The sequence below is a fragment of the Embiotoca jacksoni genome, unplaced genomic scaffold, assembly GCF_022577435.1.
Source record: "Embiotoca jacksoni isolate LCO1_2020_lvr unplaced genomic scaffold, fEmbJac1.0.p SCAF_111, whole genome shotgun sequence".
Lineage (NCBI taxonomy): Eukaryota > Metazoa > Chordata > Actinopteri > Embiotocidae > Embiotoca > Embiotoca jacksoni.
Genome location: NW_027185243.1, coordinates 319,212 through 337,500, shown reverse-complemented (window position 1 = coordinate 337,500; position 18,289 = coordinate 319,212). Strand labels below are relative to the sequence as shown.

Genomic DNA, 18,289 nt, shown 5'->3' with positions numbered 1-18,289 from the left:
TGTGTGTGTGTGTGTGTGTGTGTGTGTGTGTGTGTGTGTGTGTGTGTGTGTGTGTGTGTGTGTGTGTGAGTGTTTAGCAGCATGCTAAAGGCTATGGTTGGGTTTTTTTTTGGGTTGAGCTGTACAGCAACCAGCCCGGACGGGTTTTTTCTCCGCAGGGCGATTTCCATGATTTCGGTCCTGAAAGTGTCGTCAGGCGAATCATCCGCTGAGAGGATGCAGGTCCACCTTCACCTTCTCGCCGCTGCTCAGCATCCCCACGGTGGGGTAGAGGCCCCCCAGAGGAACCAGCATCTCCCGCCGACCCATGAGCTTCCCGTTCCTGGTGAAAAACACCTGCAGGGACCACAGTGTGTGTGAGTGTGTGTGTGTGTGTGTGTGTGTGTGTGTGTGTGTGTGTGTGTGTGTGTGTGTGTGTGTGTGTGGGGTGGAGGGGGGAATCCAACATCATCCACTAATACTACCACACTGTTCCAGGTGTTCTACATGTGTTCTAGATGGTCCAGTCTGTAACGGGTCTGTAACGGGTCTGTAACGGGTCGGTAACGGGTCTGTAATGGGTTGGTAACGAGTCTGTAACGGGTCTATAACAGGTCGGTAATGGGTCCATAAGGGGTCTGTAACGGGTCGGTAACGGGTCTATAACGGGTCGGTAACGGGTCGGTAACGGGTCGGTAATGGGTCGGTAATGGGTCTATAAGGGGTCTGTAACGGGTCTATAAGGGGTCTGTAACGGGTCGGTAACGGGTCTATAAGGGGTCTGTAACGGGTCGGTAACAGGTCTATAAGGGGTCTGTAACGGGTCGGTAACGGGTCGGTAATGGGTCTATAAGGGGTCTGTAACGGGTCTATAAGGGGTCTGTAACGGGTCGGTAACGGGTCTATAAGGGGTCTATAAGGGGTCGGTAACGGGTCGGTAACGGGTCGGTAACGGGTCTATAAGGGGTCTATAAGGGGTCGGTAACGGGTCGGTAACGGGTCTATAAGGGGTCTGTAACGGGTCGGTAATGGGTCTATAAGGGGTCGGTAACGGGTCGGTAACGGGTCTATAAGGGGTCTGTAACGGGTCGGTAACGGGTCTATAAGGGGTCTGTAACGGGTCGGTAACGGGTCTATAAGGGGTCTGTAACGGGTCGGTAACGGGTCTATAAGGGGTCTGTAACGGGTCGGTAACGGGTCGGTAATGGGTCTATAAGGGGTCTGTAACGGGTCGGCAACGGGTCGGTAACGGGTCTATAAGGGGTCGGTAACGGGTCTATAAGGGGTCTATAAGGGGTCGGTAACGGGTCTATAAGGGGTCTGTAACGGGTCGGTAACGGGTCTATAAGGGGTCTGTAACGGGTCGGTAACGGGTCGGTAATGGGTCTATAAGGGGTCTGTAACGGGTCGGTAACAGGTCTATAAGGGGTCTGTAACAGGTCGGTAACGGGTCGGTAATGGGTCTATAAGGGGTCTGTAACGGGTCTATAAGGGGTCTGTAACGGGTCGGTAACGGGTCTATAAGGGGTCTGTAACGGGTCGGTAACGGGTCTATAAGGGGTCGGTAACGGGTCTATAAGGGGTCTGTAACGGGTCGGTAATGGGTCTATAAGGGGTCTGTAACGGGTCGGTAACGGGTCGGTAACGGGTCTGTAAGGGGTCTGTAACGGGTCGGTAACGGGTCTATAAGGGGTCTGTAACGGGTCGGTAACGGGTCTATAAGGGGTCTGTAACGGGTCGGTAACGGGTCTATAAGGGGTCTGTAACGGGTCGGTAACGGGTCTATAAGGGGTCTGTAACGGGTCGGTAATGGGTCTATAAGGGGTCGGTAACGGGTCTGTAACGGGTCGGTAACGGGTCTGTAAGGGGTCTGTAACGGGTCGGTAACGGGTCTATAAGGGGTCTGTAACGGGTCGGTAACGGGTCTATAAGGGGTCTGTAACGGGTCGGTAACGGGTCTATAAGGGGTCTGTAACGGGTCGGTAACGGGTCGGTAACGGTCAGTTGTATAAGCCGATAGCCGATTGAGGTGGCGCAGCATGTTCCTCACCGTGACCTTCCTTCCCTCCTGCTCCTGCTCGACCTCTTCCCCATCTTCTTCCTCCTCCTCCTCCTCTTCCTCTTCATCGTTGAGGTACAGGACGTTCTGGACGCGGCCCGGCCGGACCTCCAGCTGATCCCAGTCGTCCACGACAGCTGAGGACAGAATGGAGCAGAGAAGAAGCTTGAATGTGCAGCAGCAGGATGGAGCTGTTGGCTGGCGTGGCGGGACGGGGCGGGGTGGGGCTTGGCGTGGCGTGGTGTGGCAGGGCGGGGCGTGGCGGGGCGGGGCGGGACAGGGTGGGGCGTGGCGTCTCTGACATCTGCTGCTGTCTTCAGCGTTAATTAAAGGTAAAGCAGAGTGAAAGGGAGCACTTGTTAAACTCACCCTCTCCGTCCAGGATGTAGTCTCGTGGGAACATGATGCCGCAGCCCATGATGTCGCCTTTGAAGCAGCGAGGACCAAAAGCATCTCCAACTCCGCTGCCGTGAAAGATTTTACCGTCGTCTGTCGGAGAAGAAGATTGAGAAACCAACAGTGTTAATTAATTCATGAATTATCTTTTCATGAAGTTGAATATAAGATTTTAAAAGACTTTTCCAATGTGAAAATCACACAAAATAAGATATGATGGGAAACCAGCACGGACAAGTGACCCTCCATTTCCTTTCATGTCCTCCTGGTAATATATCATTCTAACAGTTTTCAGTGAACAGGTTTCTATTGTTTTCTGTTTGTGTGTTTTTGTTGATAGTGTTGTTTGTTGTGTTCCACACCAACGATGACACCTTCAAGTCAAATTTATCTGCAATTTGCAATCTGTGTTTAAATCCGATCGCTCGCAGCTCGCTCCTGTGACCGGACCTCAATGAAGTTTGAAAAGCTTCCTGCAGCTCCGTCCAGCCTGGAAATAATCTCAGTTTTAGTTTCTCCCAAAGGTTTGTAATCTGCTCCCAAACCACGAGATTGAGGTGTTCGTACCAAACGATTCCTCTTATTTCCTGTCCCTCTTCAACTGAGCCGACCAAATGAAGCACAATACTCCAAAATTATACATCTTTACTGCACAGTGGGCATGAAACATGTTTGAGACTTTTATAAATTATACTTAAAAGTGAAGTTGTGGTAGGAGGCGTGCAGCACAGCGCGTCCTGTAAGGTGTTTACGGCGGCGTGTCCGATGTGGCGCTGACCTCCAGGACATCCTGACATCATGGAGTGTAACGCAGCAGCAGTAAAAAACACTTGTCTTTAAAATACAAGAATCAACAACATTCAAGGGAAATCATCAAACCAACACACTAGTTGTGAGACAACAATGTGGGGGAGGGGGGGGAGGGTGGGGTGCAGCCTGCAGACGAGCTTCAAGCGAAGCGAAGCGGCTGCTGCTGGTAAATATTTATGGAGTTGTCATGGGACCCGTCCCCGGCTGAGGATCCTGTTTAAACAATCTGTATCGGAGCACCGGGGGGGGGCAGACTCACTGTGTCATTAGGCTCCATGCGGGTCTTTAACACAACACCACACACCCGGCAAACAGGAGCTCATGGACCGGGGGGGGGGGGGGGGGGGGGCTCCATGCGGGTCTTTAACACAACACCACACACCCGGCAAACAGGAGCCACGCCGGCACAAGCACCGGATAAAAATAGAAGACAGCAGGGCAGCGGAGGGTGACAGGATTGGTGCTGGAGGTGAGCCGGGGGTGTGGAAGCCCAGGTCTGGGCCTAAGGGTGGAGCTCGTGGGATGGGGGGGGGATCTCAGCTGTGTGAATGCTGTCTGAGAAGAAAAACAAATCTGCCCCGCAAGTTCAGAAGTCGCCCTTTTTAGGGGCTCGTCCTGCAAATCCACCTTCACCGCTGGGACGTAAAAACAAGGTTCACACTGGCACGCTTCACCGAACCACGAGTGCCGTCCGGTCGGAGTTCTACCGCTGGATTTCTCCACAAACTCATCCTAAAATAACTCTTCTCCAACAGCTGCCGCGTCTCTGCACGTTCGCTGGTTCTCGTGGAGCTCTGAAGGATTCTAGCTGATGTTTCCTCTTCTTTCTTTTGATTTGACTCGACCTGTGTCCCGGTCCCGTGCTCCTCCTGGCTGATCTGTGTCCCGGTCCCGTGCTCCTCCTGGCTGATCTGTGTCCAGGTCCCGTGCTCCTCCTGGCTGATCTGTGTCCAGGTCCCGTGCTCCTCCTGGCTGATCTGTGTCCAGGTCCCGTGCTCCTCCTGGCTGATCTGTGTCCCGGTCCCGTGCTCCTCCTGGCTGATCTGTGTCCCGGTCCCGTGCTCCTCCTGGCTGATCTGTGTCCCGGTCCCGTGCTCCTCCTGGCTGATCTGTGTCCCGGTCCCGTGCTCCTCCTGGCTGATCTGTGTCCCGGTCCCGTGCTCCTCCTGGCTGATCTGTGTCCCGGTCCCGTGCTCCTCCTGGCTGATCTGTGTCCCGGTCCCGTGCTCCTCCTGGCTGATCTGTGTCCCGGTCCCGTGCTCCTCCTGGCTGATCTGTGTCCCGGTCCCGTGCTCCTCCTGGCTGATCTGTGTCCCGGTCCCGTGCTCCTCCTGGCTGATCTGATGAAGAGTTACACCGGGATCAGACTGCACCATATGTTGGTCTGTGGCAGAATAGGCAATCAAAGTGCTATAAATTCTTGCCGTGTCTTTTTTCAGGAAATTGGGGTCAAGAAGTTGTCAATCAGGGCTTTTACTCAACAGGTTACTGAAGTGCTATTTCTCGCCAACATTTATAGTTTTTTTATTCAGTCATGGTACTTTCTCAAGGAAATGTCAAAAGGCAGGTGTATTGTTTCCATAGCTCAACGAGCAGCACCATCCCACCAAGACAAGTCTACTAGTTCAGAGCAAATTTCAAATGGTAGTTTTTCTTGAAACAGCATCCCTCCGATACACCACGTGTGCTGAAACTGTACGACCGCCACCATTGGTGGAACCACTTTAACATCATCATACTCAGCCGTCCCTGCTGGTCACTGGTCCATCTGTCGCCGAGCAAAACCTTAACGTGAAGAGCTTACAGACTGCAATCACAACGAAGCCTCGGGCTGTGAGTCATAGTGGGGCAGAGCCAGAGTGGCCTTCTTTGTGCAAACAGACAACACACTGGTGACTTTTGACTTTTTTATGCTTCTAGCTAACCAGGTCCAAGCTAATTCACAGTGGATGTACAAAGTCAGTTCATACAGGCGGTTCACCACATAAGTAATAGTATCACCAAGTATGACTTTCAGAAGCTGTCCAAATGTATTTTTATTGCCACTTAGACGGGCCTGATGATGCTTTCTGAAGTAACGACCCCATTTGTTTATTTTTGTTTTCTATGGAAACTGTAGCAGTTCATCTAAAACTTTAAGAACCTCCAAATACCGGTACTGATACCGTGTTGAGATACAGATCACATTTACCAGGTGTAAAAAGGGCCGTTAGTCATGAGTGTTAAACACCAAAAATGCACTAATCAAGATATTTTAGTTGACATCTGCACCTACGAAATGCTTATTTATTGTTTCAAACTTTGGAAAGATCCTCCAAGGCCACAGAAAATCATATACAACTGACCACTACAGCTCCTCACAACTAAAATAGGTGGGGTGTACCTTAAATAAATGAAACAATTAGTTGGAATATAAACATAGTGAATTAATAGCTGATCAAAATAATCCTTCATTGCAGGACCAAATTAGCAGAATCAACCTTTAAGACCATTTTCGGTTTCTGGTTGGAAGCCAATACACAAGAAGCAGGCTAAATTTGGCGTTTCGGCTGAGAAGGAAAATGTTACAATTTGCGTTGGACACGAGACAGTTTTAGTAGCGAGGTGCTGACCAAGGAGAGCTGATGGTGTCTAACGCAAGACGGCAGCCCAACAAGAACTGTCAATGCCACCAGGTGCTGATGCTTGTAGGGCAAAACCTGCAGCTGCGGGTGTTGAGTCATAGCACGTGTGAGCCGCTGATGGGGTGACGGGGGTGATGGGGGTAATGGGGGTAATGGGGGTGACGGGGTTAATGAGGCTTGCCGAGGAGCACTCACTGGTGGGACGACTGGGTGCTCCTGATTGGCCCTCAGGCCTCGCGGTGCCCTACGGACCATTAACTGGCGGAGCCAACATACAGGATGGAGCTCCGCCTCCAACACAAACAACGGCGGGAACAACCAATGCGGCCAAAGAGAACTCTCAAACTACACAAGCTGGAAAAGGGAGCAGCGACACGCTTGGAAGGCATTTGTGTGTTTAACTGGAACATATCTGGGCTAAAAAACACACCCACAGTCAATAACACATCGTGTGCTGCAGGTCGACCGGTCGCTCCCGACAACGCGCCCAAAATCTGCCAGACAGAAACAACTCAACGAATAAAGAAATATTAATTAGTAATTATGTAATTCATGTATTTACCTCCAGGTTGGATGAAATAAATTTACTGCTGATTTCTTGAACGTTAATGATAAATTGATTGAGGAAGAGCAGCCCTCCACGTTAGATATGGAGATCAGGTAGGAACACTAAACATCAGCTTTCTAAAGCAGCTTTCAGTCATTCCTCCTCAGACATCCAGGACTTCGTGTTCATTTACGTTACGTTTTTGTCACCGTGCCAAAGAAGCATCTGCATGCAATTCCTGAGCTGTTGGGTAGAAATATGGGAAGTATGGAGGAGCGAGGAGAGACATGACGAAGAGAAGAGGTCCCGGCTGTTGGACTTTGAGTATCTGGATCAGAGCCGGCACCTGAACCCGAGCATGGGAAGCAAACCTCATACGCACAGCGTGAAAAACCACATACATCATTTTAGTCTCGAACAAATAAGATTAATGGAGCTCTGCACATTTCTGTGGTTTCCGCCACGCGGCAGCCAGAACCGGGCCGACCGCAGCGCGAGGCCTTTGGGACGGGCAGCGCTGTCACTCAGCGCCGAGGTATCATTCACAGACCCGGCAGGACGCACAGCATCCACTGTTATTATTATCAATGTTTCCTACAGAATAAATGGAATCTGCGAAGGGATCCGGGGATTTCGGACGATAAACATGAAGTGGAAACATGACTGGAATGTGCAGAGTGAACAAGAAAGAAGTGTTTTGATTTGGAGGTCAAATGGTGGAAAGTATATAAACATTTCTCTAAAAATTAAATATCATACACATTTCCTGGTGGAATAAATACAAATAAAAATAGTTGACATTTATAGTGTGTTCAGGTCAATCATCCTGTGAGAGCAGCTGGAACCCCCCACTGAGAAACATCCACAATGGGATGCTTCAGAACTAAATAAAAGCAGATAAAAGCCCAACTTTGGTCCGATAAGAACGAACAAGATTTGTGACAGCGGATCTCCAGATAAAGAGTGTGGAGAAATAACGAGCTCCTGCCGAGCCGCCCGCCGGCCTCCGATCCCGACGCAGTGTTTGATAGCTCATCTCGGCGCTGATAGCGTCGGGTGCTGAGGTCCGGACGCGATAACGTTCACACAAACAACCAGGACCCAACGTGAAGCAACACAAGATCCCTTTGATTCGACCCGTTCTCGTCTTCTGTTTTTGCTTCATCACTTCGAGTGAGGACACGCACACAGCTATGATCTCGGTTTGTGTTCGGCAGCTTCACATCCAGCTGAGTCGCTGCCGTGGGACGTTTCACCCAAAGATGCTTCAGGACGGGAAACATCACACAATCTTTCCAAGGAATCCGCCGGGCTGAAAGATCAGCAGAGAAAAGAGGAAGAGGAGAAGAATCTTACCAGCGTGGTAGGCCACGGACCCGCGGCTCCAACCCGGGTGTCGGTTCTTTGGGTAGTCCTGCAAACACAAACAGTCACACAGGTCACCGTAGAAACCGCCAGCAGGGAACTGATCATCAGCAAAGACACAAACAGTCTCCTGAAAATAAAGAGCCGTCCAAATACAAGAGAACATATAAAAAGGAAAGAAAACAACGGACACATAACTATTTAAATGCTGTAATGGAAGCTTTCAAAACACATCAAAACAACAGTGAAGTCTGGCAGAACCAGAATCAGAACCATTATTACTCGGAGAATGTTTCACAGACTGCTGCTGAACAAACAGCTCGTACTGTGTGGCACGATGGCTCGTTGGTGAAGTGAGCAGTTCCCAAAATACTGGTCTCCAATGGAAGTACGGAAGTACGGCCACGAAGTCAACGCTCAGAGATACGAGGACGAAACACGCTGCAGTCCGGACCGACGGTCAGAACAGTTCGGACCGACGGTCAGAACGGACCAACGGTCAGAACAGTCCGGACCAACGGTCAGAACAGTCCGTACCGACGGTCAGAACAGTCCGTACCGACGGTCAGAACAGTTCGGACCGACGGTCAGAACGGACCAACGGTCAGAACAGTTCGGACCGACGGTCAGAACAGTTCGGACCGACGGTCAGAACGGACCAACGGTCAGAACAGTTCGGACCGACGGTCAGAACAGTTCGGACCGACGGTCAGAACGGACCGACGGTCAGAACAGTCCGGACCGACGGTCAGAACGGACCAACGGTCAGAACAGTCCGTACCGACGGTCAGAACAGTTCGGACCGACGGTCAGAACGGACCAACGGTCAGAACAGTCCGTACCGACGGTCAGAACAGTTCGGACCGACGGTCAGAACGGACCGACGGTCAGAACAGTCCAGACCAACGGTCAGAACAGTCCGTACCGACGGTCAGAACAGTTCGGACCGACGGTCAGAACGGACCGACGGTCAGAACAGTCCGGACCGACGGTCCGTAATCGGATGCTGCGTAATCGAACAGCTGAAACACAAGAAGCTGTCCGAAGTCACAAGAAGGAAGATGAAGAGTAGCAACCTGCCGGTGACGCGAGCCGACGGCCCGTCGACAGATCAACCGTCAACGACCGGCTTCGTTACCGGACGTCGTTCGGACCAAAGAGCCGCTCTCATCTTAAAGGCTGATAGCGAGACACGCTTCCATCACGTGTGCACAGCGAAGGATTTCAAGTTTTGACGCCAATTATTGAGCCCGAGTTTACGGTGGAAATCGTTGCATCTCTCTTTGTGTCAGGGCGTGCGACGGGGATGGTCGTCCAAAGGTTTCCAGCGAACATGGAGAACGTGAAAAAGAGCCCATCGCTGGTGGAGTTGCTCCACATCTGTTTGGAGACCTGTCAGAGTCTGAGGACGTGTTGTCTCGTCCTCCATCTGTCTGCATGTTCAGTAAGCTGCTTCTCTCCAGGTTCACCATGCCAACAGAAACAACCAGCAGGCCAACGTCTCCGATAAGATCAGAGGATGACTCAGGTAATTACCAGAGATCTGTATCTCCATTACTGACATCCCTCTCTCCTCTCGGTGGGAAACAGCTTCCTTAATGCTCACTTCTTCAGATTCACGTTTCTTTTCAGCTTGAATGAACAGAAACAAAAGAGAACCAAGAGATCCGTCGGTTTCTGGTCACAGAAAACATCATCCAACAATGAGAAACGAACGAGGCAGAACATTACTCACAAAGTCTAATTATTACTATTGACACCTGCGTGGAGGTGAGGAGCTGAGCAACAGAGCTGCAGCAGAGAAACATCCCGGATCCCGTCTGACAACCCCGTCGGGGCGGAGGAACAGGAAGTGGAGATGATGGAGGCGGGAAACAACGCCAGGAAGAGAAGAAGGACCGAGTGAGACATCAGCAGATGAAGAGACATGGAGGAATGCAGCAACCGCTCCACCTCCACCTCCACCCCCTGATGGAGGTGATGGAGGAACACCGGAATTAAGACAACATTAAGGAACGGCTAAAACAAATAAGGGCTGAATTTATAGCACTTTAATGTAAACCGCAGACATGCGTCTGATAAATGGATCAACTGTTTGAACACCTTGTTTTCATAGCTGTGTTCTCGGTAATTGTTGCGTCCATCATCTCTAATTCCAACATCTCCATCAATCAAATAAATGGGTGTGTTGGTGAGAAAACCCGAAGCAGCACTCGTCCTCTCTTCACACAAAAACCCAGTAAATACAGTCTCCTCCTGGCTGCATTTACATATTTTTTTCCCCTAAACGGACGATCATGGTCCCCAGAGGATGACACGTATGAACTTTGGCCATAAATCCTCTTGCGCCACACAAAAGGTTAAAACGTGTGGTTCAGAGTAAAACTCTCGAGACAGCTGTTGGATGGATTACCTTCAGATTTGGTGCAGACATGCATGGTCTTTGCAGAACGTACGCAACTCTCCACATTATCGTCATTTGTTATGTCAACATTTCAATTTGTCCAATCGTTTGGTTTATTTATGATTCAAATGAAAACCTTCAACATTTGGGAAAGTTTACACACACAGCAACCAAAATGAATGTTACCCAAGATAGGGTTATATTTACCCGACACATCTGTTGATCCTGGAAAGCTTTTCTAATGTGAAAACAGTGTCTCTCCAGGAACATATGTAATTCAACCTATGCCATATTTGCAGGAGCTTGCAAAATTCCTGAAATTGCTGAAGACATTACAGCACAAAGTTCTTCCAAACAAAACTTTGCTTCATCAACAAAACAAAAAAAGCTTCATAATTTACAGCCAGTAAGGCTCCTTAAGATCTGCTGTTATTATCAACATAAAACCACATTTTTGTTATCTGGAAAAATGGCAAAACAGGAAGTGACGGGGTTCATTACGTACATTTTTAAACCCTTCTAGCTTTGTGAGATTGCACTTCATTTTTATGCAGTTTATGTTGAATTGATATAATTTAAAAACACATTTAAAGCATTTTTTATTTTATTTTTTACAGAGGATGCCACTTATGTATTCTATATTTCAGCCAGTTTAGTTTTTTAAAGTTACAACACTTTTAGAACTCAGGAATGTTTTTAGGAATACACTTGTGTACAGAAATGACATAAGCTAATGCTGCCATGTGGGTATACAGTAAGTAATGGTGCCACTAAGACTGAGACTACACAATATATTTGTGTTTTAGCACGGTAACTGTCAGATTAAGAAATAAAGTGTCAAATTATTGTCGTGTCTTCGTCAGGAGACTGGCAACAATACAAGTATGAGTCGGACCGATCATCGATCATGTTCGCGCTTGAGTTTAAACAGCATCACAGACACTGTTTTATTTCTCTTTACGCCGTTTCCTCCAACGTGAACAGTCTTAATAAAGCTGCACATTTGTTGTCAGCCCATTTCTCACTATTGTGTCTGCAGTTGAAACTTTATTCTGCTGTTTTGAAAGGCTTCATTCATAGCTGGAGTTTACTGTTAGCTTACTGTTGTGTTTTAAACCCGGGGTTGTCTGTGCTCCTGTGTCACCACAGTTCCCATGGTAACGGGGAGAGTAAGCGGGTATAGGGAGGAGCTAAAAACAGTCCCACAAAACGTAGTTATAGGAACGAAAAGGCTGTAAGTTCCCCTGGCGAGGACACACAAAAGTGAGAAACCCCCCCACCGTTTCCAGAGCGGTGAAACAGTCCCTCCGGTGCGATAGGTCACACCGACGGCTCCAAACCTTTCAAACACGCTCACAGTTAACAGAAAGCTGCTTGACAGATCAACAAACACCAGATTGTGTTGTCCACGGCATGATGGAGCAGCACCATCACATCCAGAGTGAGAGTGTGTGTGTGTGTGTGAGTGTGAGCGCATGTCTGATTGTGTGTCTGAGCGAGTGTGTGAGCGAGTGTCTGAGTGTGTGTGAGCGAGTGTGAGCATGTGTGTGAGTGTGTGTGAGCGAGTGTGTGAGTGTGTGTGAGCATGTGTCTGAGTGTGTGTGAGCGAGTGTGTGAGCGAGTGTGTGAGCGAGTGTGAGCATGTGTCTGAGTGTGTGTGAGCGAGTGTGTGAGTGTGTGTGAGCGAGTGTGTGAGTGTGTGTGAGCATGTGTCTGAGTGTGTGTGAGCGAGTGTGAGTGTGTGTGAGCGAGTGTGTGTGTGAGCGAGTGTGTCTGAGTGAGTGTGTGTGAGCGAGTGTGTGTGAGCGAGTGAGTGTGAGCGAGTGTGAGTGAGTGTGTGAGCGAGTGTGTGTGTGAGCGAGTGTGTCTGAGTGAGTGTGAGCGAGTGTGAGTGTGTCTGAGTGAGTGAGTGACTGTGTGTGTCTGTGAGTGAGTGAGTGAGTGTGTGTGTGTGTGTGTGTGTCTGTGTGCTAGTGAGTGTGTGTTTCTGTTTGTGAGTGAGTGTGTGTGTGTGTGTGAGCGAGTGTGAGTGTGTCTGAGTGAGTGAGTGAGTGTGTGTGTGTGTGTCTGTGTGTGTCTGTGAGTGAGTGAGTGAGTGTGTGTGTGTGTGTGTGTGTGTGTCTGAGTGAGTGTGTGTGTCCGTGAGTAAGTGAGTGTGTGTGTTTCTGAGTGAGTGTGTGTGTGTGTGTCTATGAGTGAGTCTGTGTGTGTGTCTGTTTGTGAGTGAGTAAGTGTGTGTGTGTCCGTGAGTGAGTGAGTGTGTGTGTTTCTGTTTGTGAGTGTGTGCCTGATAGTGTGTGTGTGTGTGTGTGTGTGTGTGTGTGTGTGTGTGTGTGTGTGTGAGAGTGAGTGAGTGAGTGTGTGTGTTTCTGAGTGAGTGTGTGTTTCTGTTTGTGAGTGTGTGCCTGATAGCGTGTGTGTGTGTGTGTGTGTGTGTGTGTGTGTGTGTGTGTGTGTGTGAGAGTGAGTGAGTGAGTGTGTGTGTCTATGAGTGAGTCTGTGTGTGTTTCTGTTTGTGAGTGTGTGCCTGATAGCGTGTGTGTGTGTGTGTGTGTGTGTGTGTGTGTGTGTGTGTGTGTGTGTGTGTGTGTGTGTGTGTGTCTGTTTGTGAGTGAGTGAGTAAGTGTGTGTGTGTCCGTGAGTGAGTGAGTCTGTGTGTGTTTCTGTTTGTGAGTGAGTGTGTGTGTCTGTTAGTGAGTGAGTGAGTGAGTGAGTGTGTGTGTGTGTGTGTGAGAGTGTGTGTGTGTCTATGAGTGAGTGACTGAGTGAGTCTGTGTGTGTTTCTGTTTGTGAGTGTGTGTGCCTGATAGTGTGTGTGTGTGTGTGTGTGTGTGTGTGTGTGTGTGTGTGTGTGTCTGTGAGTGAGTGTGTGTGAGTGTGTGTGCCTGTGTGTCTGTTTGTGAGTGTGTGTGTGTCTGATAGTGTGTGTGTTTGTACGTGTGTGTGTCTGTGAGTGAGTGTGTGAGAGTGTGTGTGCCTGTGTGTCTGTTTGTGAGTGTGTGTGTGTCTGATAGTGTGTGTGTGTTTGTACGTGTGTGAGTCTGTGAGTCTGTGAGTGAGTGAGTGAGCCTGTGTGTGTTTCTGTTTGTGAGTGTCTGATAGTGTGTGTGTGTTTGTACGTGAGTGAGCCTGTGTGTGTTTCTGTGTGTGTGTGTCTGATAGTGCGTGTGTTTGTACGTGTGTGAGTCTGTGAGTGAGTGAGTGAGCCCGTGTGTGTTTCTGTTTGTGAGTGTGTGTGTCTGATAGTGTGTGTGTTTGTACGTGCCTCTCCTATAGGGGTTGGGCAGAGCCTGTGTGGGGAGCTGATGCAGGTGTGTTTGTTTAACCTCGTGTCATCAGACTAAAACCTGGAGCTCTCCACACGATAACAGCAACTGTCTGATATTAGCTGCTGATCTGAGAGGACAACAACAGCATATCTGTGCGCATTTTGTTTGGGCATGTCTGTCACTTTTTTAGACATGCAAAGTGCATATGCGAGATCAAAAACAGATAAAGGATGAAGTTTGATCTGTTACTGAAACAACAGCAGAACAGATTGCAGGACCCAGTGTGGAAATGATGTTCAGCTCCGCAGTGAACTACATTATTATACTGAAGGCATTATGTGCATTTGAACTGCAGGAACTTCGGTCCAATTGGGATTAATAGAACACCGTGATGGTTCCTGCTGCCCTGCTTTAAAGCCAGGACTATTCTAAACGAGTTTCCTGGAGCAGTCGAAAACAAACCGAGGAACTTATCTGCAGTTTAGTAGACTTACGATATGCTGGCTTTACCTGGGAGAGTTTGCACTGCACCAACAGATTGTATATAAACGTGGACTTAGTTTTTTGGGGTCTGAGAAGGGAGACCAATGCTGAAGTGCCATAAAGTGTAATACCACCGAGTGCCACTAAAAAAGCTCCAAAAAGCCGCCGGCTCCATAGACTCCCATTCAACTTCTCTCATCAAATACAAAGTTGATCAACTTTTTTCATTCCATTTCATTATGGTGACATTTGCTACAATGTTAAACGATCGTAGAAAATACCTCTTATAATTTCTCAGAGCTTAAGTCAACTTCTTCAAATTCTCTCTTTTTGTTTGGAAACAACCTAAATTAAGATATTTAGTTCAATACGTCATTAATGACAAAAAAAAACAAAAAACAGAAAATATTCAAATGAGAAGAAAACAGCATCTTTTGTCATTTTCACAAAAAAAAAAAAAAAACATAATTTGTTTATTAAAATAGCTGCTATTTAATTATGCTGAAAGACTCATTGATTTATTAACTAATTATTGGTTTGTAGAGGAGAACCTCCTAAACATCTGCAGATCAGAGGCCTTTGGCACTGTGACCGTTTCCTTTGTTTTATCCTCAGTTGACCCCGTTGGAATAAAAAGGTTTTATGGGAGCAGCACTGAAAAACGGTTAGTAGGACTGCTGCATCACAGGAGGAAGAGGAAGAGCGCCGTTCCCAGGACCGGTGCCGGGGCATACCAGGACAGAGGAAGCTCGGCTGCTCAGGTCTCCCGAGCTGCTTTTATATCAGCTTTTTGTGTGTTCACAGTACACATGGCTGTCTGTGTGTGTCTGTCTGTTTGTGTCTGTTTGTGTGTCTGTGTGTGTCTGTTTGTGTGTCTGTTTGTGTGTCTGTGTGTGTTTGCGTGTCTGTGTTTGTGTGTGTGTGTGTGTCTGTGTGTGTCTGTGTGTGTGTGTCTGTTTGTGTCTGTGTGTGTCTGTTTGTGTGTCTGTGTGTCTGTGTTTGTGTGTGTGTGTCTGTGTGTGTCTGTTTGTGTCTGTGTGTGTCTGTTTGTGTCTGTGTGTGTGTGTGTGTGTGTGTGTCTGTTTGTGTCTGTTTGTGTGTGTCTGTTTGTGTGTCTGTGTGTCTGTTCGCGTGTCTGTGTTTGTGTGTGTGTGTGTGTCTGTGTGTGTCTGTGTGTGTGTGTCTGTTTGTGTCTGTGTGTGTCTGTTTGTGTGTCTGTGTGTCTGTGTGTCTGTGTTTGTGTGTGTGTGTCTGTGTGTCTGTTTGCGTGTCTGTGTTTGTGTGTGTGTGTCTGTGTGTGTCTGTTTGTGTCTGTGTGTGTGTGTGTGTGTGTGTGTGTGTGTGTGTGTGTGTGTGTGTGTGTGTGTCTGTGTGTCTGTGTGTGTCTGTGTGTGTCTGTTTGTGTCTGTGTGTGTGTCTGTGTGTGTGTCTGTGTGTCTTTACGACTGTACTAATGTACATTAGCGGTGAGTCATCAAGAGATGGAGGGTCAAAGGTGAGCTGAGAAAAACATCTGTTATTCAGACATTAAACTGTGACCCGACCACACGTCTGCTTCCACTCCTCCGTCACAGCTCCCACACTTCTCCTTCCTTTCTTTCCCTCTTCTCCTTCCTTTCTTTCCCTCTTCTCCTTCCTTTCTTTCCCTCTTCTCCTTCCTTTCTTTCCCTCTTCTCCTTCTCTTCTCCTTCCTTTCTTTCCCTCTTCTCCTTCTCTTCTCCTTCCTTTCTTTCCCTCTTCTCCTTCCTTTCTTTCCCTCTTCTCCTTCTCTTCTCCTTCCTTTCTTTCCCTCTTCTCCTTCCTTTCTTTCCCTCTTCTCCTTCTCTTCTCCTTCCTTTCTTTCCCTCTTCTCCTTCCTTTCTTTCCCTCTTCTCCTTCTCTTCTCCTTCCTTTCTTTCCCTCTTCTCCTTCCTTTCTTTCCCTCTTCTCCTTCCTTTCTTTCCCTCTTCTCCTTCCTTTCTTTCCCTCTTCTCCTTCTCTTCTCCTTCCTTTCTTTCCCTCTTCTCCTTCCTTTCTTTCCCTCTTCTCCTTCTCTTCTCCTTCCTTTCTTTCCCTCTTCTCCTTCCTTTCTTTCCCTCTTCTCCATCCTTTCTTTCCCTCTTCTCCATCCTTTCTTTCCCTCTTCTTCTCATCCTCATAAGACCTTTTTTTGTTAGTTTTTCAGGACATGAGGGTTTTCCTGCTCTTTTTTTGTCCTTCTCTATTTTTTCATAATCAGCATTGCCTCCCTTGGTTTTTCTTTATAACTACTAACTTGTTTATGACCTTGTACCCCCCCTTCCAACCCCATAACTAATCCTAGATCTCTCTTTGTCCCACAGCCTAGCAACTGGTGTGTACCGGATGGAAAACAGCGACACTACCAAGCGTATGCATGCTGTACATTCACAACGACCTTATCTTCAGAGGAATGAGAGAAAGCGAGGTCACGGCAGGAGGGCCAAAACAGATCTTAAGATTACCGATACACAAAAACAGCATATTTAGCTCACGCACAAAGTATTCAAACTTATCACATAGCACAAATTCCTCAGACTTTCCCGTTGGACAGGAAACTGGCAACAGTTGCTTGGGGGGGATTAAAAAAATTTACTTCCACTTTTTTTTTTTTTTTTAAACTAGCTGCTTTGATTTTAAGGGTCTTAAACTTTGACTTCCCCTGCAGTTGCGTAATTGCATTGGAATTTTCTGACCAGAATTAAAACAGTGCAGTGAAATGGTACTGATTAGCTTTGCAACATGCAAAACGAGCCCGACACCGCGGCTACGCAGAAGGCCCAGCAGGAGCAGTACATTAGTGGAGCAGCAGCTACACAGGATGCGTTCAGGCACCTTAATGAGGATGGAGTCTTCCAAGTACTCAGAGACCAACACACAATCGCTATGGTTACATATATATATATATACATGTATATATATATATATATATATATATACATGTATATTTATAAAAAAAAAAAACATATATAAAAATATAAATATAAATAGCCTCCAAAGCCTTGAAAGATGTTGTACGAGTTTCAATCTTTTCTATTGGTATTAGAGGGAGCAGAGGTCTGACCCAATGGTGGTGCTAGAGTGAAAGATAATGGGGTTACCAAAGTTATTGGAGTTCTTCCTGACATGAACATAAATGTGTGTACCAAATTTCATGGCAATTAAATCAATAGTTGTTGAGATATTTCAGTCTCCATCAAAGTGGTGGCTGGACGATCTTCGGTACCGAGGCTTCTTGTCTTTTTATTGTTTTTCCGGTGTTGCCGGATGAGAAGTCAGCAGAACACTTAAGTCTACGGTCTGAAAGTCAGCAAGTCAGACCATCTGTTGTGGACCCATCAAACGACTGAGATTCTTCAAATCCAGCACTCTTTTTTTCCTGAGTTTGTGGTTTATGTGAGGAGAGATGGCCACCAGAGGGCGACCAAAGCGAAGCCACCACACCATGCTGAGGTCACAGGTTCCAGAGGATGGCGGCAGAATTACATTTTAGTGTATGCACATGAACAACCCACTCATTGGTACGTTACTTTAGTCATACCGGTCTGTTCTAGTGAACACTCGCCATAGCTTTTCTTTACTCAGTACACCTTGGGTCTGAAACCATTTACAGTTCACCATCATACCCGGGAAATTTGCTTCATAGCTCAAACCGATAAGGTTTAGCGAATTTTGATAAGCAATTGTTTGCGCTAGAGGCAGCATACAGGGTGGTTGGACGCAAAAAAGTGGACCTGGCGACAGACCCTCGTCAATCTGGAGACAAAGGAAAGCGTGCTGTGGATTATTCTGATTTCCAGATAGTCTACATGAGAAAAAGGGAGGGTACAGCTCTACTGAAGTCAGTACACTTCATCAGCTGGGGACCATGAAAGTCGATACAAATATACACCAAAATTCAAGGAATATTTGTTGTGATATTTCATTTGGGACCGTTGCCATGGAGCTACGCCACCAGTCCAACTCTTTTCTCGAGATGTGACCGGCTACTGAAGATGTTTCTGAAACAGAGTTAACAAAGCATGAAAAGAAAAATAGAGTAGCGAGATGAGCCTGCAGTCAGAAAGCAGAACCAGCAGAAGGAGATGGGCAGAGACAGACGGCAGGACGCTGGCATTAACGAGTAGGATTATATTCACGGCCTGCGTTCTTACCGCAGGATGTTACGTGGAAAAGAGCAGCATGTAAACTTGCAGCTGAGTAAAGTCGTTACCCCGGACCTTCAATTTGCTGCTTTATCACCTCTCCTGGACTTCAGCTTAATGTCTTTATAATGAAAGCCAGATGCAGCAAGGGAGAGCAGAGGGGAGCTGTGAGGAGGAAGTGGGACTGGAGTTATCACGACTCAGCCTCTTC

General features: G+C 47.7%; 1 protein-coding gene across 3 annotated transcripts in view; it reads right to left on the bottom strand.

Moving 5' to 3' along the window:
• spryd3 (SPRY domain containing 3) overlaps positions 1 to 18,289 on the bottom strand; it is a 46,976-nt gene that overhangs the window by 1,564 nt on the left and 27,123 nt on the right. For 2 of the 3 annotated variants that reach the window (XM_069143581.1, XM_069143583.1), the window contains exons 8-9: positions 7,772 to 7,829; positions 3,966 to 4,584 (exon numbers count right to left, since the gene is read on the bottom strand). In XM_069143581.1, coding sequence (XP_068999682.1) covers positions 4,049 to 4,584; positions 7,772 to 7,829 — 594 coding nt within the window. In that variant the 3' untranslated portion in view covers positions 3,966 to 4,048. Of the gene's footprint in view, positions 337 to 2,029; positions 2,176 to 2,407; positions 2,528 to 3,965; positions 4,585 to 7,771; positions 7,830 to 18,289 lie in introns of those variants that run through there. The other variant, XM_069143582.1, reaches the window with a different exon arrangement.